The 26,698-nt window shown below is 37.1% G+C and overlaps 1 protein-coding gene across 3 annotated transcripts in view; it reads left to right on the top strand.

Annotated features, from left to right (window-relative positions):
• The window catches only part of IKZF3 (IKAROS family zinc finger 3), a 76,643-nt gene that overhangs the window by 34,268 nt on the left and 15,677 nt on the right, over positions 1–26,698 (top strand). The window contains exons 1-4 of one of the 3 annotated variants that reach the window (XM_033091851.1): positions 17,630–17,666; positions 18,130–18,390; positions 19,280–19,447; positions 21,525–21,641. In XM_033091851.1, coding sequence (XP_032947742.1) covers positions 18,138–18,390; positions 19,280–19,447; positions 21,525–21,641 — 538 coding nt within the window. In that variant the 5' untranslated portion in view covers positions 17,630–17,666; positions 18,130–18,137. Of the gene's footprint in view, positions 1–17,629; positions 17,667–17,722; positions 17,881–18,129; positions 18,391–19,279; positions 19,448–21,524; positions 21,642–26,698 lie in introns of those variants that run through there. The other 2 variants (XM_033091850.1, XM_033091849.1) reach the window with 2 other exon arrangements.

Genomic DNA, 26,698 nt, shown 5'->3' with positions numbered 1-26,698 from the left:
CGATTCCCACATGGGCCAGTGGGCTCTCAACCACAAGGTTGCCAGTTCAATTCTTCGAGTCCCGCAAGGGATGGTGGGCTCCGTCCCCTGCAACTAAGATTGAACACGGCACCTTGGGCTGAGCTGCCGCTGAGCTCCCGGATGGCTCAGTGGTTGGAGTGCATCCTCTCAACCACAAGGTTGCCGGTTTGACTCCCGCCAGGGATGGTGGGCTGCGCCCCCTGCAACTAACAACAGCATCTGGACCTGGAGCTGAGCTGCGCCCTCCACAACTAAGACTGAAAGGACAACAACTTGACTTGGAAAAAAGTCCTGGAAGTACACACTGTTCCCCAATAAAGTCCTGTTCCCCTTCCCCAATAAAATCTTAAAAAGAAAAAAAAAGTAGAAGTTAAAGCAATATTTATATCATGAGAAAGAATATACTGCTTCTGTCTGGCCTGTGTTCACAGAGGAACACAATAAAATAAAAACCTCTGGACATCAGGGCTGGAGGTAAGATGTATTTAAATGGTAGTGTACCGAGGGGTTTATCTAGGTAGAGAGATGAGACGGGATGGTGGAACACCATTATAGGGCCATCCCAGCAAGGCCCTGTAAAAGAGAAATGCAGTTAAGAGCAGAATGACTGAGGTAGAACCTCACTCAGCTTTTTGTTTCAGTCATTCTCTTCCTCTGAAATTGGATCCCCGTCTTTGCCATTCCCCACTTAGATATGGAAGGAAGATTCTGTCCTAAGTATGTATGTTTTGAGGTTGTGATTCTACATGCATATGCTAGTGACATTACTTTTCCTCTTTAAATAATTAGGGAATATATATTTGGCTACCGGCTTCCTGCATTTACCAGTCTTTTGGCCCCCATTTTTCAGCAGCCCCCTAATAACATCTCTTTCTACTTACACTAGCAATTTGTTCTGGAGCTGCCATGGGGCAAAAAGTACACAATATACCTCAGTATCCATCAGCGTCTGCTGTTTACCCTGCCTAAGTTGCACATTTACCCGTTGTATTAGTTTCCTAGGGCTTCTACAACAAATGGCCACAGGCTGGGTGGCTTAAAACAACAGAAATTTATTCTCTTACAGTTCTGGAAGCTAGAAATCCCAACTCCAGCTATCAGCAAGTCCATGCTCCCTCTAAAGACTGTAGGGAAGAATCCTTCCTTGCCTCTTTCTAGTTTCTGGTGACTCCCAGCAATCCTTGGTGTTCCCTGGTTTGTGGCAGCGGCACTCCAATCTCTGCTTCCGTCATCACCAGCCTGTGTATATCTGTCTTCTCTTCTTATAAGGACACCATTGTATTAAGGGCCCACCTTAATCCAGTGTGACCTCATCTTAACTAATTACAGTGTGACCCTATTTCCAAATAAAGTCACATCTGAGGTTCCTGACAGACATGAATTTTGGGGGGACATTTAACACACTACACCCTTCATCTCCCCAATCTTTACAACTGAATATAAAATATACCTGGTACTCATCATGAAATAGATTTCTTTTTAATTAATTATACAGTAGTGATCAATTAGTGATTTATTTCAGTACGTCTTTTGTGTGAGAGTTAGAATTTTGCCTAATTCCATAAGAAAAATTGAATTTGATAATTTTTTGAAAGGCCTTAAATTTTCTCTTATTGCGATACCTCGTGTGAAGATTAGATCAAAGGTAAGAACTTTAATTAGAAAGTGTGCTGAAAAAAATAATTCTTTACCCCTTAGGAGATACTCCTGTCTTCAGTAGCTTTCCATGTCAGAGTCTCAATCTCTTTTGAGGTGTACAACTTTTTTGCACTCATGAGAAATACAAACTACTTTGATGCTTTTGAAAGGGGGAGAAAAAAACCAAGCCACAGTTGCGGTTTATGGATGCTAATTACTGCCACATTTAGATGTGTAAAGGAGGGGCCTATGGCTGGAGCGAGCTGGGAGAGACCAAGTCAGCCTCGCCTAGGCGCTCACTGAGGTTCCAGTGGTACTGCTCAGCACACGCAAATATGTGCTTCAAAAGGAAGTGCCGTTTTTTATCAAAATATTACATCTCTCAAGCCCAGATCAAGACCTGTCGCTCATGGGATGCAGGGGTTATCTTACAAAATCAGCAGTACTTTGCTGCAGAAGTTCACTCACAGGGGATTTCTGTAAGTGCTCACAATGGGCAGAGAGGCTTTACAGCTTCTACTGTGTCAAACGGGTAAGTTCGGTTGGTGATAAAACCAGACACCACTCCTTTGAATCATTTTAACAAAAAGCATCATCTCTGGATTTTTTTTTTTAACCAAGCTATGTAGCACAGTGAACTAAAAGGAACTTATAGGAAGCTATTTGGCATCTGCAAAAGAGTAGTGGACAACTGTAATGGCTGACAGAAAAATGGGTCTGCCGACTGTCCTTAGTGGATCCTCCAAGACTCTTTCCCTTGCTTTTGGCTTTCTTGAACTGTGGAGCAATAGTGCCGGGGCCTCCTTACAGTGAAGCAAGATGGCTATGAAATCAGATGGATTAGCAGTATGTGAAACACCCGTATGTGCTTGCTAACGCTCATAGCATCCGCTCTTGCCAAGTGAGTTCAGCTGCTCAAAGTTTGATACTAGGCATCGTGACCTGGGCCCATGAGTACCCAGCTGCAGTTTGGTAACCACATGAAGACACCTGCTGAGGGATAAGTGAGGAGTCCCAGTGGTGTGCCAGGGTCAGTTCATAATCGCTTGTTAAGTTTTCAGGAATTTTGTGAGCCAGCTGACTTCACGTTGGTAGCTTGAAACAGGCCGTGGTATTTATACCACTGATATCAGCAAATGCTACACGAGAAAGCCCTTCCTCCATTCTGAGTTGGTTTTTAAGCATTTACCAGCACACCACTGGACTGAGGGCTGAATGAGATCCTGTTCTGCCTCACTAGGTCATCGTTTTTCATAATTTGTCAGAGGGGCTTTTGTTTTTTCTTATTTGTTTTTGTGATTTGCACGAAGCAGAATAGTTCTGAAGATGAGAAGAATACATAAGCTGTCTCCACAACGTGATAGGTAGGATCCAGAAATTTTATCTTTAAAATATGGGGGTCACATTATTGTAAAGTTAATGAAATGCAGGGGCTTGAGGTAGACACTGTTACAAAAAGCATAAAGCAACAACAGACACAACTGACCATATATTAAACTTAAAAAGCCCCAAATGATCATGAGGCAGTTACTTCCAACCGAATCCCAGAGCATAAGCATTTTAGCTTGCCCCTGTCAGAGAAGGGAGGAGGTACTCGCCAATCTTGCTAAATCCCAATCTATACATATTGCATTGTGGCAGGGTCTCACTATACTACATTGTCTCCCAAAGAGTTGAAGACATAAGGACAGTCTTTTTTAGTCTTTTATGCCAAAGTTTGGGGTATACAGTAAATGCTCAGTATTTATGCATTTTTCTTTCTGCCTTTCCATCCAACCATTCATTTATCCATTCATCCCCTGCATTGTTCCGAGTGCTCACTAAATCATTGTTGGTTAAGTAAAGTGCAGTAGAGCATGTGAGTACGTTTTGGCAATGGAGCCTTTTTTTAGCAGTGTTCTTCAAACTGGGATATGGGAAGGCTTTCCAAGGATTACGTGAGTGTGGATAATTTTAAGAGAATCAATTTCCAGGTCTTCAACTTCAGTATGTTCTTTTTCCTAAAACTATCTGCCCTAGAAAGCTGCTGTAGTTGAGGTTCTTTTACCCTCCCCTTTCACGACGATCCTTCTCCACTCTATAAAATAAAGACACATCTCTCACTCATCTCAATCTTACGTCTTTTCTGTAAAGTGTGAATACTTCCAGGATGCTAAACAAAGGGTCAATTAGATAATTCCTTTAATCAAACTTCTATAAATGTATCCCCCTCCATCCATCTCATTAAGAGGTGCATTCCCCCAAATTTTACTTTTTATATTTAATAATTATTGATCTAGATTTCTAATACACCTACATTGTTTTCATCAATTGTATGCTAATAATTATGATAATACAGAAGAAATTTCTTAACACACAGAACTTCATGGTAACAAATACACATATACACACACAGTTGTAAAGACATGATAGGATGAGCAACAGAAGGTTCAAGCATAATAGAACAGTACATAAGGATAAAATTCTCTGAGGAAAGTGAAATGGAAATGGAAGTTCAAAGGGAAAATTTCTGATGTTTTTAAAAAAGCTTATGATTTTTTAAATTTATGATGGGGTAAATCAAATCACTAGTATTTATATACCATTAGATACACTTGAAAGAGTGCAATAACAGTTTAAACCATCATTATTTACAATAAACAAAAATTGTTTTTTTATTTTTTTTTTAATTATGATGAAAAATTGTAGATGTCAATTTATTATCCACTTATTTTTCACTGTGTGTAAGGGAGAAACAACATTTTTCAAAATTCTTTTGAGGGTCCTTGCTCAAAAAATTTGAAGGTCAACCATTGTCATATAACATATATAAAGTGGAGCACAGAGGAACCTTCAGTTTAAGCCTGAGTCTATTTAAAGGTCTAATACAAAAATTCTCAACCTGAGTTCTCAGGGTTTGAGAAACCTCTCAGAACTGTGAAATTTTGTGTTTGTGGGCATGTCTACATTTTTCTGGGCAAAGAATACAAAGTTCTCAAAAGAAATCCACAACCCAGAAAAGATTAAAAAACTCTGACCAAAGTGTGTAAGGTCTTAAGGTTTCTTGACTTTGCTGTTTTTTTTTAATAGTTTAATATGTAATGAACTGTAGAATTGCTTCCAACATAAACAATTTTGATTCAGTTCTGTATATATGTAAAAAAATATATACTAATTTTGAAAAAAATCTTGAAATAAGTAAAATACCCATTTCTTCATCACTGACCTGAGATCTATCCTAGGGCAATCTTTTGATTTTTATCCCTTGCTGAGGTTTTTCCTGTTTCTTAATTTTGATGGGGAAAGTTGCAGATGCTTCATCCGTAGTAAAATGCTGGAAATTTGGAAAACAGTTTTTAGAAGAATAAACATCATGTTCCCCTGACAGTCCTATTGTGTGATTTCTTCCAGCATCTAATACTCAGCAGTCTAATAATAGGTTGACGTGATATTCAGGCTTAGAATTAGAAAAGGTACATTTAGAAGTGACTGATGACACAGTAGTTTTAAAGCTTTGGATTTTAAAGTGTCACACACACAGCAGATGAATGAAGATGTCAGAGCCAGGCCTGACGGAGGACTCTGGTAATCCAGCCCTTGGTGTATAACCTTCAAACACCAATAAACAAGATTATCTGGATTTAACATGTGACCTTTCTCATTCTGACTGATAGGTCCAGATGTTTTTACATTCAGCTGTCTGGTTGAAATCTGCTTTTTTAACCGACAATTGCAATTGGATCTAGATTGAGGTTGCAGAAATGACAGTCTTGAGAACTATATTCTGCAGTGGGTTATGCTGTCTAAACAGTAACATATGGAGACCTGGTTTAATAATTAAAAATAATTTGTGACCTTACCTTTAATAGATTTGTTAATTATGTCAACCGAGTAAGTAAAAATGGAATCATGGTAGATATTTCACTATATTAGTCGGTCTGGTGGCATTAAAAACATTGACAAGATTTGTTAGAACCAGCATTTTCTGCACCTGCGTCTACAGAAGCAGCAATCCCAGCCAGCCTTTGTTACCCCTCAAGAAAGTTCATAGCAGCTCTAGAGAAAATAGAAAAGGCTCTTTATTAGCTTCTCTTAAGTCAGTCTAGGCTTGTGGTCACATTTCTCATCCACCAAAATTTGGACACAACTTAATGTATCTTTATGTATCTTAATGTATCTTCATTGCTTGAAGCCCAGTACTATTTCTGGCATTTTTATATGAACTGTTCATTACTCACCATCATCTTGAATCTCCGGTTCTAGTTCTTCAGGTTGTACCAGTTCTTTCTCTGAAACTGTGTAGAAAAGATAATTCTTTATGTTCTTCTTTTCTTATGTGAGAACTAAGCTCTCACATCCCTGAGTGAACCCTCAGAGAGCTTCCCCCTGGGCTTTATACCACTGCTGACTTGTAGGTCAGGAATAGTGCTCATTAATTAAATGATAATCATAGCCTAGTAAAGCACACTAAATTATTAACAGAATAGAAAGTGAGGCATCACAGCTCATAAAAAGACAGAAAAGCACAAACAATTACAAAGAACTAATACAATTAGAAAATCTGGATCTTACGGATTTTAGCACAATTTAGAAAGAGAGCAGAAATCAATAGTTACTTAGGTATTCTCTGAAGTTGATAATAAAATAATTAAGTATGGGAGATGTCCTATAAAGCCAAATATTTTACATTCAATTGTTTCAGCCTCCTTTCCTATGGCCAAGTAGCAGATGCACCTTGTGTTTTTTAACACACTTATTAATTTCTTTGAAAGGAGCATGAAATCAGTCGTACAGGAACAAAAGGAGTTAAAGACAGTCTGATGATGATTTCTCATGGGATTAATTGTAGCTCAAAAGGCTATACTTGTCGTGATGTTTCTTGTGAATAGTTGGTGAGTGAGTAGCTAGGCTCTCCTCTTGAGACAGTCACTGTCAGTATAGCCAGCTATCTGTATGGTTTCTTATTCTTTTTTAAAAAATCCTTTTAGAGTTCTTAAAAAAAATGGTTTTAGTGTGGTTATAATTTACACACCTTTAAGTGTTCAATTCAATGGTTTTTAGTAAATTTATGGAATTGTGCAACTAGAACCATGGTTTAGAACATTTCTTTCATCTGTTTACAATCAATCCCTATTCTTACCCCCAGCTCCAGATAACCTCTAATCTGATTTCTGTCTTTATATATTTACCATTTCTGTCCATCTGGTATAAAAGGAATAATAACAATATGTAATCTTTTGTTCCTGGTTTCTTCCATTTAGCACAATGTTTGTGTAAGTTTATCCAAGTTGTTGCATGTATCAGTATTTTGTTTCTCTTTATTTCTGAATAGTATCTCATTGTATTGATATGGTACATTTTGTTTATTAGTTCATCTACCTTATGATTGTTTCCATTTTTGGACTCTTATGAGTAATCCTGCTATGAACATTTATGTACACGTCTTTGCATGGACATATGTGTTCATTTCTTTTGAGTAGATAACTAAGAGTGGAATTGCTCAGTTGTATAGTAAATTTATGTTTAATTTTATAAGGAACTGTCTATAATAGTTATCAACTGCTGTATAACCAATTACCCCAGACCTTAGCAGTCTAAAACAATACAAGTTTATTATCTCAGGAATACAGGCAGAGCTTATCTGGGTCCTCTCACAAGGCTGCCATCAAGGTATTGACCTGGCCTACAGTCTCATCTGAAGGCTTCACTAGGGAAGGATCAACTTTCAGACTCACTCATGTGATTGTCAGGATTCAGTTCCTTGAGGGTGTTGGACTAAGGGCCTCATTTCCTCACTGGAGATTGGCCACAATCTGGAGAAACTGCCTTCTGTTTCTTGTCGTGTGGGCTCCCTAGCTTACTTCATCAGAGAAGCACATGAGAAACACAGAGAGAGAAAAGAACAAGGTGAAAGTCACAGGCTTTTATAATAAAATAACAGACATGATTTCCCATCACTTTTGCCATGTTCTCTTAATTAGAAGCAAATCACATAGGTCTGACCACATTCAAGGGGAGAAGATTACACAAGGATATGAAGCCTAGGAGTCAGGGAGCATTGGGAGCCATTTTAGAAGGCTGCCTACTCTACTGCCAAACTGTTTTCCAAATGGCTGCACCATCTTACATTCCCACTAGCAACACATTAAGGTTCCATTTTTCTCCACATCCTCACCAACACTAATTACTGTCTTTTTGATGATAGCCATTCTAGTGGGTGTGAAGTGGTGTCTCATTGTGGTTTTAATTTGCATTTCTCTAATAACTAATGATGTTGAACATCTTTTCATTTGCCTGTTGTTCATTTGTGTAATTTCTTTGGTGAAATGTCAATTCAAATTGTTTTCACAGTTTTAATTTGGTTATTTGTCTTCTTGAGTTGTAAGATATTTTTATTTGTGAATCATACTTTTGGTATCAAATCTAAGAAATCTTTGCCTCGCCCAAGGTCACAAAGATATTATGTGTCAGCCACTATGCTAGGCCTTTATGTACATTACTTTGCCTAATTTAATTACTGTAACACCCTGTTAGATGTAGATATTGTCATCACTGCACAAATGAGAAAATTCACAGAAGTCAAGAGATTTGCTGAGATCACACAGATAGTTAGTACAACTTGAACCTACATTCTGTCTTACTCCATAGCCCATGTTCTTTCATCAGAACTTTTTAAAAAAGATATCTAAATCTATTTTCAGTGGGCAAAATAAGAGTGAAATATTATGTTGTCCCTTTCTTATATTTACCAGTACCCATTCTGATGCTGTTTGAATACAGGTTAGTAGAAACCTCTCTAATGACCTGTAATCATTAAAAGTTGCCTTTTGAAATAGAAAGGGGCATGTACTACAGTTTCTTGGCTAGATTTCATTCTAGTTTATTCTACCACACAATATTTCCTCCAGTTTCTGGTGGAGCTAGGATGCATCTTTATTTACAGCCTTGAAGAGTTTTACTGGGCAGCTGTTGAGCAGTTGTTATACTTTACCCCCAGGGACAAGCATGTTCCAGGGACAAGATAGCTTCTTCCCTTATGTACTTTTAATGTTGTACATTCACCTAGGACGAGTCAGGGCTGAGTTTCTTTCATGTTTCTTAGTGCTCTAATTCCATTACTTGAAAACCAGAGAGAGAGGAATGGAGGAAACAGAGAGGAAGAAAAGTCCAAATAATGTGTAGCAGATGGTAATATTTATATTGTTTTATACATATTTTGTTTTAATTAATTTAATGTTAAAAAGAGCAAGAATCTTCTAATTCTTAATTCTTATACTCATGTCCTTCTCTTCCAAAAATCTTTTATACCCTTTGGGTCTGGTTGGCATACCTTAAATTAGAAATATTATTTATTGTTTTCCTCTACTGTGGCCTAATATGCGAACCTTAGGCAAAATTACAGTCTGTACAATTTTTTTAAACACCCCCAACCTTAATTTTGTACTTAAAGCAAAGAACAGAATAATGATTTACTTCTTTCTTCCTTCTTGTCTTCTTTCCTTCCTTTTGTTCATTTGGTAAGCAGTCATTGAATTGCGTGCCAAGCACAGTGCTAAATGTTAAGGGTGCAAATGGAAAAATATACAGACATTGACATCAAGCAGCCACTATGTAGAGGGAAAACGGAATATGTACTACAGAAGGAGCAAATTTGGAAAGGAAGTAAAAAGGAGAGAAATAAGGAGCTAGGTTGCAACTTGTTGAATGTAAAACAAGTATAAGAAATCCAAAAAGTGATTGGAATTATGTGTTGGGCTCAGCAGGAGGGACTAGGCTGGAAATACAGATTTGGGAGTCATCAGCAACAAAAAGTTGGATCAGGAGAACATATAAAGCGAAAAAACAAAAGATTCAAGAAATAGGCCCCTGGAGATTATTCACACCCAGGAGACCAGAGAAAGAAGCAAAAACTTAGGAAATAAGTAAATGAGGTAAGACTAGAACCAAGCATGAATAAGACTCAGGGAAGAAGTTCAAGAAGCAGAGATTGATCAGTAGCTTCCTGTTCCAAAGTGGTGAACAAGTAGGGGCAGAAGCCAGACCACTGCGGGCAAAGAAGTCAACTGAAGAACTGGTTATCACTGTGGGGCTTGGGCCTTTCTCTGATGTTTCATGAGAAGAAACTCTGCACACTACAGCTCACCTTTAGAATGTTATAGACTAGTTAGAGAGTGGTACAGCAAATTGACTTCTTACTTCTTCCCTTCCTGGCCTTCTTATTATCACTAAATTGGTTCAAGTTGCCCAGAGAGTTCATTCATTCATTCATTTATTCATTCAATACCCGTAGTAACTAGGCCCTCTGAACAGTTCAGGGATGACAAATATTATTAAAACCTGGCCCCTGCCTTGAAGATCTTCCTAGTCTATATGGGAAATAAACATGTTAACTGTCATATAACTATCATGTATGTATACCAAGAATTACTTAGGCTCTTGGATTTAGAGGGCATTTTCATTCTTTCCATTACTCATGATCCTGGGTTTGATGTTGTAACAGTTAGAATGTTTTTAGCCAATTTAATTATATTTAGATGACAATTTTTAAATTTTTCTAAGAATTATATTTTAATATGCTTTAAATTTTTAAATGGAATTCTGTTAAAAGAAAGAGTGAATATTCTACAGGGGAATTATGAATGAAAAGAAAGTTTTTTTCCCTCTGGATTTATAAATGAAGTGATTACCCAGTGCTTTATTTAGTCTATCTCTATTATGTTTAGGCAACATCTAAAACCTTACTCTCCTTAAATGTATTTTCATTCATTATTTTTCAATGAATAACAATTACTTTCCAGAAATATAAAATAATATATGACATAGATTAAGTAATCAATAGAAAAGTTCATAGTTATAATGGTGAGAAATGAAAAAATACTGTATATTTGTATACTTCTTTACACTGTAGAAAGAACTTTTACACATCATTTTTTTCAATCCTCACAACAACTCAAGATAAAGAATTCAGCTGGCCCTATGATATCTAAAGAGCATAGCCCAACCGAGCAGCTCACAACTTACCTACAACTGATGTATAGTGTATTTCTGTTGTTAAAAGTAATACATCTTGGGGGTAGGGGAGTTAGCACTGTGTGAGGGATATAAATGATAAATGTGTCTAACTATTACATTGTTTTGTACACCTGAAACTAAATAATAATAATAATAATAATAATAATAATAATAATAATAATAATACATCTCTTATTCTAATGGGAAAGCAAAGAATTGCACTGAAATTATTAAGCAAAGTTATTTTTATTATTATGGCAATGAATGAGCTATTTGATAGTTGGACAATAAGACGAAGATTGTCATTAGTAAAATTGAGGGTGGTCCCTTTGCAACTGAAACTTTCTTCATGTTTTCATGCTCTTGAATTTGAAGTGACATGATTTACTACTTACCAGTTTAGATTCTTTAAAGCCAAATTTAAAAGTCTGATAAGAATATGTTTTAATGAAAACTTAAACCAAACCAAATATTACACAAATTGCTACTCTTATTTCGCTGCTATTGAGATATTATTTTATCTCTTATTAGTCTGATTCACCTTTTATTTACAGTTTTTTTCCTAACTTTAAATAGGTGTATTTTTTTAAATAGATGTTTTAAAAAATACTAGATATCTATAATTTTAAATTTTAGAAGACGAGAAAAATGAAAACATAATGGATTCTATAAATCCGTGACCAAAAGTTTCATTTTCATTGAAGCGTTATGATTTTACTGGTTGGCAAATGCTAAAACTTATTTTTTAGTTCTCAAAATATCATTTGGTTTCTCTGTCTCCTCACTTTACACATAAAAATGTAAATTATAAAATGAAAATGACCCATGTTCTTGTTCATAATACAAAGAGGCCATTGTGGGGAAGGAATACAGGCATTAATTTTATAAGGAAAACTGTTCTAGTTCGTGTGTTTGTGCTATATTGGGTCATAGCAGCAAACTGTAGACTAAATGCCTACAATCCATATATCTCCCATTTTGTTCTTTAGTGCTTCGAGCTTCTAAATCCTATTAACAGCTGTCAAAACCTGGTAAACTATTTAGATGCTTTCACAATTTGTTTAATTGGATAGTTAGAAAATGGCATGCTAGAAAAGCCCCCCCGCCCCTTTCTTTTAGCCTGGCTGAACATCTGTAGCATTAGGGCCTCATTATCTCTGAATTGGCATAGCAAATCAGTGGCATCATTAAAATGCCACATTAAGATGATTAAGCTTCTTTGTTATCCAGTTGACTTTTGCATGTGCTGAGGATTTCATGGTTATGACCCCCAATCCTTGTAAAACACTTAAACAACATCGCCCTTTTGTGGCTTCCCTGTCTAACAGCCTCTATCTTATTTTGTCCCTTCTCGCAATATCTCTGGCAAACTTGAGGCTATTACTCCACTCTTGGTCCTTCTTTGAGTTGGATTCTAAGATCTCATAGTTCAGAGTGGAAATTCAAAACCCCCCCTTTGACACTGGGAAATTACTAACAACTATCCAACACACTCAAGTTGCCTGTTCTGTTTGCCATCTTTGATAGGTTCTTCTCTCTAACTGAGCATTTTATGTGCCTGTAAAAACAAACTGAGGCACAGTTGGCTGAGACTGTTATTGCCCCTGAAGGATTTAGATGTTGGATCCTTTCCAAGACCCATTGTTTTTGCAATGTCTCAGGTGAAACCAAAAATGTCTACTCTGGAGTGCAAGCCTTTCATGTGATAACCATCACCCCAGGAAATGAAACCATGTGCATCAGCCCCAGTGAGCCAAGCCTTTGTTCTCTTCAGCCTACAAAATTCTCTCTGGGGGTGTGTTTGTGTTAGTGTGTCATCTTCCTAAGAGGCCTCCAGAACATAGACAAAGATGGGAGCAATTGTACCCCAGAGTAGCTCCTTTAGACAGAAGTTCAGTTTAATCTAATTTTCTGTGGGTTAGATTCAATTTAGACATCTTTTTTCCCCCTCTGGGAATGTTTAGCAATTACCTTTATCAGCAATTTGTGATTTGGTATGTCCTTTTCTACATAAGTTCAATTATAAAAAATTTACAGGAAGCCTTTAACAGTTTTTATTATGGTATATATCATGCACACAAAATTGCAAATATAATTATGTGCATAGTTTAAAGAATAACAGAATAGCCGCCCATGGACCCAAAACCTGGCTTAAGAATTAAAATATTGCTAGTGCCTATGAAGATTCTTGTTAGTCTTTTAAGGGGCAGTTTTAGTTGTGTGTCTAAGAAAGCTGATTGCAAAAGACTAGAATTTACAAAATTAAAATGGGAGATTATTCAGATTACAAAAGACCGAGGAGTTTGTGGGGCAGTTCCTCAGGTATATTCAAGTTATTTCTTGCCAAATTTTTAAAAGATTTTCTGCCTTTACAGTTTAGGTGTCGTAAGTCACTGACAACTGTAAATCAATGAAAAATGAAGATAAACATCTCTGAATAGATAATGTAAATCAATGGAATAGTATTATTGGATTTACATGTAACATTTTATGAACACATCAACCATATTAAGGTGAATTGGTAGAGGTTAATGACATCATGCTAAATATAAAGTACAATGAGGTAGGTATATGAGAGAGCACAGAAAAAGAATTGTTTTCTAGTCTAGGGTATCAAGGAAGACTGCATGGAAGAAGAGGCATTTAACGAACTTCTAGAGGTTTGAATAGAATGCTGTTGTAGGGAAAGGGCATTTTAGATATGGGAAAGACTGGAGAGGAGGCTTAGAAAATTGCAATTAGTCAGATTGCTGCTGTGCTTCTCAGACTTTATGTGCATAAGAATCCTTGTTAAAATGCTAAAATGGATCTTGTTAAAATGCTAATTCAGATCCAGTAGGTCTAGGGTGAGGCCTGAGAGTCTGCATTTCTAACAAGCTCCCAGGGGACACTGGAACCTAATCCAAGGACTTCGCTTTGAGTAGAAAGATTCTAGTCTAAGGAAAAGCATGAGTCAAGGAGACTAGTGAAAAATGAGATGATCAGGTATGCTTAGGGCAGGTTCTGGACAGGCGCTTGAATGTGGTGCTAAGGAGTTTGGACTTTATTGTAAGCAAAAAGAAATCATTGAAAGTTTCTGAACAGGGGTTTTAGTGCAACAGAATGTTTAGTTATAGAATATAATATAAAATAGAGGCCACATACACTATGGGCCAGTTAGGAGGCTAATGCAGTGGTATATTCATGTACTGAGTATTTATTGTATATGTGCTTTATATAGAGCACTGTGTCAAACTCTAGAGCAGCAGTTCTAGAGAGCATATTTTTAACACATAGTTCCAGTTGCCACACCCAGATTAGTACCTAGGTCTATGGTGAGACTCCTCCCAAATTCCTATTTTAAAACCACACAACCTCTGGTCTTACATATATGGGTTAAGCAGTGTTATAGGGGATACGGAGTTAAAGCAAACAAACAAAACACCTATGCACCTTCTGACCTCACAGAGTTTCCATGTCCATACAGGAGATGAGGTGAGTTTATTAGTAACTCAGAGAAAGAAGGAACAGATTACTTTGCAGCTGAAGGATCCAGGGAAGGCATAGTAGTGGGGAATAGCTTATTAGTTTGGCCTTCAGCGATGTGTGGGATTTGGACCTGTGGCAATGTTGGGGAAAGACCTTTTAGGCAGTGGAAATAATAGAATCAAGAATACTGAGGAGTTGTTTAGTTTGGTTAAAGACATCTGAGTAATCCAAATCAACATTACAAAGATAGGTTGGGCCAGATATTGAAAGGCCTTTTAAAGTCTTTGTTTTTGAGTTTGGATTTGATTTTGTTGGCAATGGAGAATTTGAAGAATTTTGAAGAATTTGAAGAAGTTGAAGAATTTTGACAAGGCCAGGATATGACCAGAGCTATCATTTAGGAAGAATAGTCTGGTGTCGGTGAATGGGATGAGCTGGGAAGGAGAGAGAAAGGAGGCAGGGAGAACAACGTGGAGGCTACGCAATATCATGGGGAGGGTAATCAGGGTCTGAGATTTAAGATAATGGGCGTGCAAAATAGTGGGGAGGAGAGCAGACTGGAGAGAGGGTACAAAACTAGAACTAATGGGTGATCAAATGTGAGGTGCAAGCAAGAGGAAGGCAAGATGATTGCAAACATTCTAGCCTGGGTAACTCAGAATATACCCAGAAGGCCTCTGGGAATAGAGGACTGAGGAAGGGAAGACAGATTGCTCCTGGAGACATATATTTGGGGATTAATCATATAAAATGTCAGTTGAAGCCTTAAGAGTGGATGAAATTGCCAGAGGAGGTGTAGAGGGAAAGAAAAAGGCTTAAGGACAGTATTTAGGAGGCAGAGGGAGGGAAAGGAGCTAGAAAGAAGCAATCAGAAAGGTAAAGGAAGAAGGTACAGTTTCTTGGACAAGGAATGGTGAATAGTGTCAACAGCTACAAACAAGTTGGGGAGAAGAGCACACAAAAGGCCACTGGATTTAGGAATCAAGAGATTATTGATCTTCAGGGGAGCAGATTCAGTAAATTACGGAGGCTGAATCCAGATTACAGGGGATTTTACATCAATTTCGAGGATGTAGGGGCAGAAAGCATAGATTACTTTTGTAGTAAATCTGTCTAAAAAGGAATATTGAGAGAGGATGAATGTAGGTATGATGAGATGAGAGGCTAAACTAAATTTCAAAGGGAATGGAAAAGAGGAGTTGGCATCCAGAGAGCCTGAAAACGTAGGATCTCTATGTCCAGGAGACTGACTTGATGCAGAGATGTAAAGGAAAAGAATTCCAGCTTCAAGACTTGAAGATGGAAGAAGGAAGATGCCAGTTGTAAATATAAAGAAATCATACATTAGAAGCAGATTTGGGTTCAGAGATGACAAATTTGATTTTAGACATGTTTATTAATGTTTTCAAGGGATACTATGGAATGCCCCCCCTTTCCTCTGCTCCAATTAATCTACCTCCCAAGAGATGGAATGAATCTCTTCCTTAGAGCAGACTAGTGTCTTTCTTGGTAGTTTTAGTGGACTATATTTGAAGGCTGAGTGCTAAGCCAAATAATCTCACAGAAATTCCTTTCGTATCTCAGATACTAATGTATTCTAATATTCAGCTCCGTTCACATGGTAAACCATAATGAATTGTTGATCTTTAGTAGCCATGCAGAGAGGCCATCCGGCCTTTTATCTAAAACTGATTTAAGACTCTAAAGGCAAACCAACAACTATATGGGAACTCTTTTGGTCCAGTAAGTCCAAGGAACTTACCTAATGCCCTGTCCATGTGACTTTTACACTTTCCCTTAGGGCCCTTGGTGTCAAATACTGCCTTCCTTGTTCTACAGCTAAATCCTAAAGGACAAATGCCAAGATTTTTATCTTGAGCCTGGTCAGTGTAGTATTGAGTTCTAGGTCAAGCTCATTAAAGCCAAAATCCTGAGGGAAGGAGCAACTCTCTTATGTCCTGTGTTTTCAGAAAGACCCAACACATTGATATTACTACTTTTTAAATGTCACTGACCACGGAATGGCCTGAGTCTGTTCATATGAACATTTTATAACCAAAATTCAAAGCATCCTTTTCTGCTGGCCCTTTCTATCTGCTGTTTTTGGTTTTTAGTAGCTGAAGTTTTCCGTTGAGGTTCTTTTAAACGCCTACATGCAAACTGAAGAGCACTCAAGCTTTGGTGGGATATCACCCGCAGCTGGAGTGATGGAGGAAGGGAGGAGGGTACATGCCTCAGGTGCATCCTTCTCTAAAAAAAAAAAAAAAAAATTTAAATAAAAACCACTTAAGCAAATTCCATGTGAAAGCAGGCAAGACCTGTCCAAAGAAAGCAGGGAATGAACCTCTTTCCAAAAAGGAAATGAATATCAATTCATATGTAACCCAGATGCATAGGGTGGGCAAATTTGAAACACATCGTCAGACTTATCCTACAGCCCTACATCTCTTCTAATCAAAGAGTAAAAGGTTGTGAACCATGAACCATGGTGAGAAGCGGTGGAACAGTGTTGCAGCCATGGCTCCTCTGTTGGTGGTTAGGCCCTGTCTTGCTCTATTAAGCAAACACGGTTAATATAGATGAAAGGTAACCTTGATAGAAGTGAAAATTGAAACTTGGTTGAAGGTAGCAAGCCAGGCACAGCTGCAGTTGTACTTCCTCCTATGTGGCAACAGGAGCTGCACTTACTGGTGATTTTGAAGACATGTAGTTTTTTTAAATATCTTTTCTTCACTGTTTTGGTTTTTAACGTCTACACCATTGATGGAAGACGTGGAAGACACCACTTAGACTTTATGTATCTGGTGTGCGAGGTCAAATCCAAGTTCAGCATTCTAATTACATCTGCTATTAACTGGCACTATGACCTTAGACAGATCACCGAAGAAAATATCTATATTCCTCTGTTTCCTTATCTGAAAAACAAGAGGGGTGGATTAGATGATCTCTAAATTCTCTTCCAGCCTTAAAATTCCATTGATTTACAATTCTTCATGGAGAAAGACAACTTCCAATTTCTAAGAACAAATGTTTGAAAAAGTAAGCATTTAGGCAGTATATTTTATACACGAAAAATCCCTTACAAACGTTTATTATTATCACGTCAGGCAAATATTTAGGTTTTGTTAGCATGAGTATATAAATTTGTCTTCTTCATTTCTTATGTTCTTCAGCTTAAGAGTATTGCGGTTCTTTTTAAGTAGTACCTGGTCAGGCAACTCACTTGGACCAGCCCTTCCTCCCTATCCAGTCCTACAATTCTAGGATCTTGACTTTAGCCTCCCTAACTTGGGTATAGGGGCCCTTCCTCTTGCTTAAGTTGAGCTTCATTTACCTGTGTCAATGAAAGTGACTCCTTAGAAGGTTATGTTAAAGAATTACTTCTCCTTTTATCTTTCTCAACAGTATTTCACTAGTACTGCCAACTTCCTCTACTTTCAGTGTTGTCTCTTTATCAGTTCCAAGAGAGATAGATAAGACTCATTTTAGCAGTTTATATACATGGAAGAGAAACAGGCAAAGCATGGCTTAAAATCTGAAAAACCATAGTAATTATTAAACTTTCAATCTTGGTAGCTTAAATTGGATGCATTGAAAGAATTGAATTTTCTTCTTGAAATCAAAGAGTACATCACCTTGCCTTTTCATTGCAGCCACCAAAAAGATTGGCTAGATCTGAAAACCTTTCTTCTCCCCCAATACTGGAGAAGAATTGCTCAAAATGTTTTTTCATGGTTGCTTTGAGCAGTCCATAACTAAAATGTATTATTTCTAATTTTCTGGATGGCCTAAAACACTGTCGTGTGTGTGTGTGTGTGTTTTCCCCTGGCTGTGGTTCTGAATTCAAATAATGAGTGATCATCTGAATGATATTTTCTTGTTTTATAGATCTACAATATTATGTTAGCTTCATTTGGTATTTAATTGTCAATTGTGGTTCTCTGCTCTTAGAGCTGCTTTGATAACTCCAAATATAATCATTGTTCATTTCTTGCATTTTCTTCCCTGCAGATGATTCAATGAAAGTGAAAGATGAATACAGTGAAAGGGATGAGAATGTTTTCAAGCCAGAGCCCATGGGAAATGTAGAAGAGCCTGAAATTCCTTACAGCTATTCAAGAGAATACAATGAATATGAAAACATTAAGTTGGAGAGGCATGTTGTCTCATATGAAAGTAGCAGGCCGACCAGTGGCAAGATGAATTGCGATGTGTGTGGCTTATCCTGCATCAGCTTCAATGTCTTAATGGTTCATAAGCGGAGCCATACTGGTAAATAGTCTCCTTTATCTATTGTTCTGAAAACCGTACTAATGCAGCCATGTGAAAAATGAAGTGGTGGAATGTGGGAGGACTTTTGATTACTTTTATTGATTTTTGCTATAATTCTGATGTATCTCTCCCTCTCTGTATTTCCATTTACCCAGTAATTTTTATTCCTGCCTTACCATGCATTTGGCAAACATATTGTAAATGCTATGAATTAAAAAAAAAGGACTGTAGAGACAGCAGTGTTCTAGGTCAGCCAAATATTTTTTCTTCAGTTGATAAGTAGGAGTTGAATCGTGTGATAGGCTTCTTAAGCATCTTTCATATATTTTTGTATAACTTTTATAAAAAAGGCAGATCTTATTGTATTGGTTCAGATTTGGTAGATGAAAGGATATAGTTTTTATTACCAATTTTTAAAAATCTATCTTCAGACAATAAACAGGCAGTCTGTAGAAATGCATACAAATACAACAGTCCTACTGAGCCCAATAGATTCCATCTGGTATCTGTTATCAGTCCTTTTAAAAGAAGCATTCTGGCCCTCAGTAGTTTATTAGGATTTGAGGCTGTGGCTCTTTTCTCAGATTGAGATTATATTTAAAAGGAATGCTAAGTAATGTAAAAATTTACATCTAGAGCTACTCTTGTGTTTTTGCTCTGATTCAGGACAAGGTGATACCTAAAATAGCTTTGCTAGGTGAGTGCTTTTTCTCTTCTAGAGGGAAGTTTCCATAAGGAAGTCTTATGCTTGCCTTGAAATACAGCTCCCAGCTGATCCTAGTGTGCACAGAAACTGGCTAAAAGATGAGCTTTTGCCATAGGCATCTAATCTGTGCATATGCTTCGCCACTTGCACTGATCAGAAATCTCCTTTTTGTCCTTTTTAAAGGTGAACGCCCATTCCAGTGTAATCAGTGTGGGGCATCTTTTACTCAGAAAGGTAACCTCCTCCGCCACATTAAACTGCACACAGGGGAAAAACCTTTTAAGTGTCACCTCTGCAACTACGCATGCCAGAGAAGAGATGCACTCACAGGTCATCTTAGAACACATTCTGGTAAGTGAGAGCAGTGAGCATTCCAGATCTAGTCAATGTGTGTTCCTCAATGCCCATTGCCGAAACTAGAAAGAGTTAAGTACTGAGGTTTTCATCTGTCATTCCTGTTCTGAAGGGTTACAACAGCAGAGACCTCTAGGGCTAATTACACTTCCATTAAGGCATTAATTGCTCTCCGTCTGGCTCAATGGGGATGATCATCTCCTACCATCCTTGCTCCCCTGGAGAACAACACAGTCAGACAGGAAGAGCCTGCCCTATAAAAATGCCTTCTTAATTTTTGTGAAAAAATTATAGCCATCGTATTCTCTTATGGTAAACTTTATTAAAAGATTATTTTCCTTAAATGCGCGCGCGCACACACGCGCGCACACACACACACACACACACTTCATTCAAAAGTCTGGACAAACCCATGTTGTACAACTTGTAAGTTATGTAAAACTATAAACTAGGTATAAATCATTCTTGGGGGTTACTTTTGGCTGTTCTGGGCTAAATTTGGGAGTGGGGGAAGTTGGCCATTCTGGGCTAAATTTCTTTTTTTTTATTGAGATATAACTGACAATATAACATTGTATTAGTTTTAGGTGTATGTGGGCTAAATTTCTTAAACCCAACTTTCTTCTAGACCAGCCTGTTTATTTTTAATCTCTAAAAGATGAGCAGCAACAAGAATGCATAAAAAGCAATGTTCTGTCTTGATGTTTTTTCACTTCTTATTTTAACCAAGCACGATAAAATTTTTTTCAGCTTTTAGAATTTCCCTCCTAGAAAAATAAAACTGAGTTTATTTTTCAAATTTAGGACTTCATGTTCTTGATGTTATCTGACAAAATTTTAATTGAAGACAAAAAAAAAAAAAAGTTTGTTTTTATGTCAGTCCACGTACTGCTTTGACTAAAACCCAGCCCCAAATCTGCAACTGGCCACAATTCGGAGACTAAGGATTGAACAAGTCAGCTCCAACAACACTCACCATGAGACACCATAAGTGGCAAAAGGAGGGTTTTATTTACAGCTCGTTATTCAAAGTAATGAATTAAGTCTGAGGTTGGTCCAAAAAAATTACAACAGTTTTCAGTTCTCTTCTGTTGCTTTTTTCAAGTACGAGCCAACAATAGTAGTCATTTTTAAGACAGATTCTAGAAGGGTACCAATTTATTCAAAAACTTAACATTTTTAGCTCTAGCAAACCTGCATTTTTTTAATCCATGAGGATATTTTAGTGCTTTAAGTCCCAAAGGTTCTATTATAAACAGAGCAAGAGAATTAGAAAATAAAAATCTCAGTCCCTAAAACTCTGACAAATTTATGGGGTACATTTTACGAAAAAATCAGAAAGGCCAACCCTGCACACAGAGTTGAAGTTCCTACTTATTTTTAAGCAATAAAGCATTTAGAGGAGTAGGGAGGACAAAGACAGCCTGAATTGTATGGATGAACTTTTGAGGAAACTTTTGCTTTATCTTAGAAATTAAGATGAAGTCATTTTTGCAATTCATTCGTATTTCTATTATTCAAAAATATCTTCAGTTTGTTAGCTCCATTTTTATCAATTTAGCCCAGACTTTGCTATAGCCAGCCACCTGGCAAGGATAAGCTAAATTTACCCAAACATGTCAATGCCCTAAAAGACCATCAGTTTCTAGCTGAATGGCAAACTCCCACAAAGTGCAGCATTCCTTGCTTACAGCCAAATGGATGTCACAAAATAAACGAGCCCTTCCTGTTTCCTTCTTAAACCACACTAATCTCCTTGAACAATGAAAAGGACCTGTATTGTTCTCGAAAGAAACAGGATTGGATCTGGAGCTCAACAATAATTATTAAATTCAGATCCTTTTCATTTGTGAAAGGAGACTATCCTTTCGAAGAATAATATAATAATCCATTGTAGACCATTACCGTATTTCAGTCCACTAAATTTAAAAGTAATATGGATGCAGAAGTATCCACATCCGCTGGATCCCCTCAGCAGTCTCATTCCTAGTAGACAATTTTCACAGAGCCCCGACATGCCGTTTGTTCTGTAACCCCTGAAGGTCACTGAGTGCTGCTTGTGCTCTCCTTATAGTTGAGAAACCCTATAAATGTGAGTTTTGTGGAAGGAGTTACAAGCAGAGGAGCTCACTTGAGGAGCACAAGGAGCGCTGCCGTACGTTTCTTCAGAGCACTGATCTGGGCGAGACTGGTGAGTTCAGCAACACTCATTCTCCACACATTTTAGTGAGCAGCTACTGTTCCAGGTGACAGGATACGATCGTAAATAAACAGACCAAAAAAATCCTGCCCCTGTGGAGTTTCTATTTTAATGGGGAAAGACAGACCATAAACAAAGTAAACAAGTAATTTATACAGTATATTAGAAGGTAGTAAATAGTATCAAGAAAAATGATGGGGGGGACAAAGAGGGTAAAGGGGATCAAATATATGGTGACAGAAGGAGACTAGGCTTCGAATGGGGAACACGCAATAGAGGATACAGATGTTGTTGTATTATAAAGTTGTACACCTGAAATTTACATAATGCTATTAACTAATGTTACCCCAATAAATTTAATAATAAGTAAATGGAAAAAAAAGAAAAGAAACAGGAACAGGGGGCTGAGATGTGTCAGGGAAGAAGGCTTTGACTAGGTGAAATTTTAACAGACTTAAAGGGATGCAGAGAGAGCCCTGCAGATAACTAGGAAATAGCAAGTGCAAAGGCCCTGGGGCTTGAGTTTGAAGGAGTATAAATAGTACTGTGCCGGCTGAAGCAGAATGAGTAATGGGACAGGAGGCCAAAGAGGAAATGGGACACCAGATCTTATCAGACCTTGTGGGCCATTGTAAAGACTTTGGCTTTTGTTCTGAGTGAAATTGAAAATCTTCAGAGGGTTTTGAACAGAGAGGTGACATGATTGGGCTTCTCATTTGAAAAGAATCACTCTACTTGAGAATATAGATTGTATGTGGGGCAAGTTTAGAAATTGGAGAGTCTGGTTAGGAGGCCATTGCAATAATTCAAGCAAGAGAAAATTGTGTCTTCATAGTGATAGGGGTGGTGAGAAGTGTTCTAATTATATATTTTAAGGTAGAGCCAAAAGGATTTCCTAACAGATTGATGTGGGATGTGATGAAGAATGCAGTTACCATTAACTGAAATGAGATTGAGGGTAGAGCAGCTTGAGAAGTGGCTAGGGCAGAGTTGATTTAAACCACACCAATTTTCTTTGCACAAGGCCCAAGAATCATATACTTGTCTACTCATATGATTTATTGTGACACTTATGTTTGGCTTTGGGAATTTCATATTTTATTCATTGTTTTGAATTATATGCCTAGTGGCAATTGGTTGAAACACTAGATGTCTTTCCATATGTCAATTGTGGCTTTATTTCCTTTTCGTTCTTCAGTCGAAACGGCCTAAAACTTTTTTGTGTTGCATCTCTGCAGTTGTCCTTTGTCCCATCCCATTGACCATCAGCCTGGTTCTGCATTTTGGCTTGTCTGACATTTTTATTTGGTCATTTGAACCAGTTGCTTATTTAGAGTAGGTACAAGCCCTCATGAGATGTGGCGTTTGACAACAGCAGTTGAATAGTTTGAACATTCTAAAGCAGAAAGATTACAAAAATATAACAGAAATAATGTGAAACTCGGGGAAAATGGAGTGGAAATCATGAGTAGTTTAACTGTACCCGTTTGAGTGAGAGGAAACTTTTGTTGTAGATAAAGCCTATTTTATGGTGTTAGGAGCTGGCCAACTGAATTCCGTTGGTTTGTACTGCTTCTGCTTTTTATCCTGATGGCATCTTTGGTTTTATCAAGGAGTTGGATTTCCTCTTATTTCTAAAGAGAAATGTTTACTCTCTTTCAAAAAAGAAAAAAAAAAAAACACCCAGAACTTGGGTTTTGACATCTTAGGTGACATGCTTCAGGTTAGTCAGGCAATACTTGGGCCTCTTTACTCCTAGTTCCATATTTCAGACAATAGACAAAAGTCTTACTGTGAGAAATCCCCAAGTTAGCAATATCTGTTATATTCCAAGTAGAATCATTAATATTTAAAGCTAGAAGGATTATAGAGAGCATCTAATCTTACCTCATTTTAGAGGTGAGGAAATTGAGACATCAAAAATTCAGTGATTTATTTTAAAATCACTAGAACATCCATTGTTTTCATGATTAACTATATTTTTTAACTTTAAAAAATGTATGGAGAGAGAATTCACATACTATAAAATTCATCTTTTTAAAGTGAACAACTTAGTAGTTTTAAATATATTCACAAAGTTATATAACCATCACCAGTATCTAATTCCATATCATTTTCGTGACCCCCAAAGGAAACCCTGTCCCCACCGCCACCATTAGCAGTCATTCCCCATATCCCCTCTCTCCAGCCCCTGGCAACCACTGATCTACTTTCTGTCTCTATGGATTTGCCTATTCAGAATATTTTACTTAAATAGAATCATACAATATGTGGCCTTTAATGTCTGGCTTCCTTCACTGAGCATAATGTTTTCAGGATTCATCGTGTTGTAGCATGTGTTATCACTTCATTGCTTTTTATGGCTAAAAAGGAATAATATTATATTCCAAATAATTATATTCCAAATAATATTCCATTCTCTAGATTTATTATGTTTTATCCATTCCTCAGTTAATGGACATTTGGGCGTTTTCTACTTTTTCCATTTTTGGGAAATATGGCTTGATTATATTTTTTAAAGGTCATACATTATCTGGTTAGCAAAAGAAACATAGTAACATACATACTAATAGACACATACATATGCATATATGTGTGTTTTGATTCTTCTGGAAGTCAGAGGAAAAAAGTCAATACACTACCCTCTAGAACAAGAAGCTCAAAATTCTTGATTTTGAAGTAAGATCACACCTTACTTCCCATCCTCATAACTTTTTTTAGAAATTTCAAATTTGGAAGATATGTAAAGAAATAATTGAGCTATCTTCAGTGGTATAAGGTGATTCAGGAAATGCTGAAATACAGAGGATGAGTTAATTTGCATTTCACAGGTGGTTTGATGGATGCATGCAACATACTTTATTTTAAGTCTCAGCAAAAAAATAAAGGGTTAACTAAGTCAGCAAGTTTTGATTTTTTTTTAAACATATATGTTGTAATGGTGGTTTCAGTTTACAAAATATATAAAGTCACAGCTTAATTAAGTATAATAAATACTGCACATCAGTCAATGTATTATTCTCTTTTATATTTCAAATATTTCCCCTGATTTTCACTGAAATCCAAAATGTAAATATTGTTTAATCCAACACAAACCAATCCTTTAATTATTGCCAATATGGTTTCCATTTCTCTTTCCTTCCTAAAATTGGGAGTCCCAATCTGGATATAGAGTTCCATTCTGACCCTGATGATGAAAGTAATCACCAGTAGTACATCTTATCCCTTCATCCCTAGCTTTTAAAGTGATGATGCTCCATTGCTACTGTCGATTCAGCACTTATTCATCAAGTGCTTATTGTAAATTGAAGTGCGCCTAGTGTGACAGCCAAGCCTTGGGACCAACCTGCCCCCAACAGGAAGCAAGCCATTATGGAAGCAGAACAGATAAAGGCCTTGGAGTGGAGACCAGTCTGCCAAAGAATGCCGTGTTGGGCAACATGACTTCTGGCCTTACTGATCATTTTTCTATTATTCTGATAGCATTGGTTGTATTCTCTATGTGTCAGGCTCTGTGTCAGAGCTGTTTGTAAAGATGAGTGAAGGTTAAAGCCCTACCCTTGAAGAATTCACTCCAACAAGGGATTGGGTACTTGATCTATTGATATAACACAGGGGTGTCCAAACTGCGGCCCGCGATCCATTTTTTACCGGCCCGCAGCAAATTCCAAAAATATATTTAGTTTACTTAAATAAACCAGGTGAGGCAATACGTATTTCACCTCGAGTGAGTGGCCCGGCTGTTTGTGTATTTTACCGTATATGGCCCTTGGTGAAAAACGTTGAAAACAGTTTGGACACCCCTGATATAACACAAGGTCTAATAGACAATGTGTGATATTGCTACTTTGGTCCACGTTTCTTCACCAGACATCATGAATGACATCATCAAGATAATCCAATTCTGCTGTCTTAATGGAGTATATGTGAAAAGAATAATGAATATAGAACACCACAGATTTCATTTTCACATTAGCTTGATCCTTATTCCAGAAAGGGACTAACAGCTGGTATAGAGATTCATTTAGCCTCATTTCACACAAATTATGAATACTTGGAGTGGGACATATTTTTGTATGACAATGAGTTCTAGCAAGAACAAGATTTTAAAGTAATTGAATAATTATATTTATTTATGAAACTAGGAGTCAAAACCTTTTATCTTTATTCTCATTGTTTCAGTTGAGTTAATACAAGCATGAGAGTTTCAGAATAAACTTATATTTTTACCAAGTAGCAGACCAAAGAAAAAGTTAAAAAACATTTTAATAGTCTGTTTTCCCAACTGATTCTTCTTTTTAAAAATTGATACTATCTTATAGGTAGTATTCTTTCTGCTTACTCAAAAAGGTGACAATTTTATGTAGCTTTTTTGTTAGAACCTGCCTGTCTTTGATAGCAATCTCTTGCTAGACAATTCAGATTGCACACTAACACCCTTTTGTTCCACTCTCTATTAGCTACTGACACCATAGAAGAGACAGGAAGCATGCCTCTTATTTGAGCTCCATTTAACACTTCAATATCTAATGAAGGATTTTGCACAAAAACAAAAACACAACAAATTACATAGTTTAATCTGAAATCACTTTGAGATAGAAATTGCATCTTGGACACAGTTAACTAAAAACCAAACTAAGACTTGTGCAGAGATTAAAGGTAGTAATCTATTCTGTAATTATGACTTCATGTTAGTTTTATTATTTATTTTTTTCAATGTCTTTAAAATCATTTGGCTAATGAAAATTGGTATATGCACTGTGTAATAGGCAAGTGACATGAAGGGAAATTGATCCAGAACTACAATCCCACTCCTTCTGTGCTCACTCATGAACCAAGTGTGCAAATTGTTCCTTGCCACCATCCCATAGTCCCCACACCCACCCCTTGCGACATTAAACTGCCAAACACCACCTAGGAACGGATTTCCTGTTTCGTCATTTATACCCATTATCTTGTTCCCTTACTATCTTGCCAAACTGGTTTCCCTCCACTTACATTTTTAAGACATGATGCAGCAAGATAACAAGTCTAGACTGTTTGTATAA

Source organism: Rhinolophus ferrumequinum, chromosome 21 (assembly GCF_004115265.2).
Source record: "Rhinolophus ferrumequinum isolate MPI-CBG mRhiFer1 chromosome 21, mRhiFer1_v1.p, whole genome shotgun sequence".
In the NCBI taxonomy this organism is placed as follows: Eukaryota; Metazoa; Chordata; class Mammalia; order Chiroptera; family Rhinolophidae; genus Rhinolophus; species Rhinolophus ferrumequinum.
This window is presented reverse-complemented; position numbering and strand designations above follow the sequence as displayed.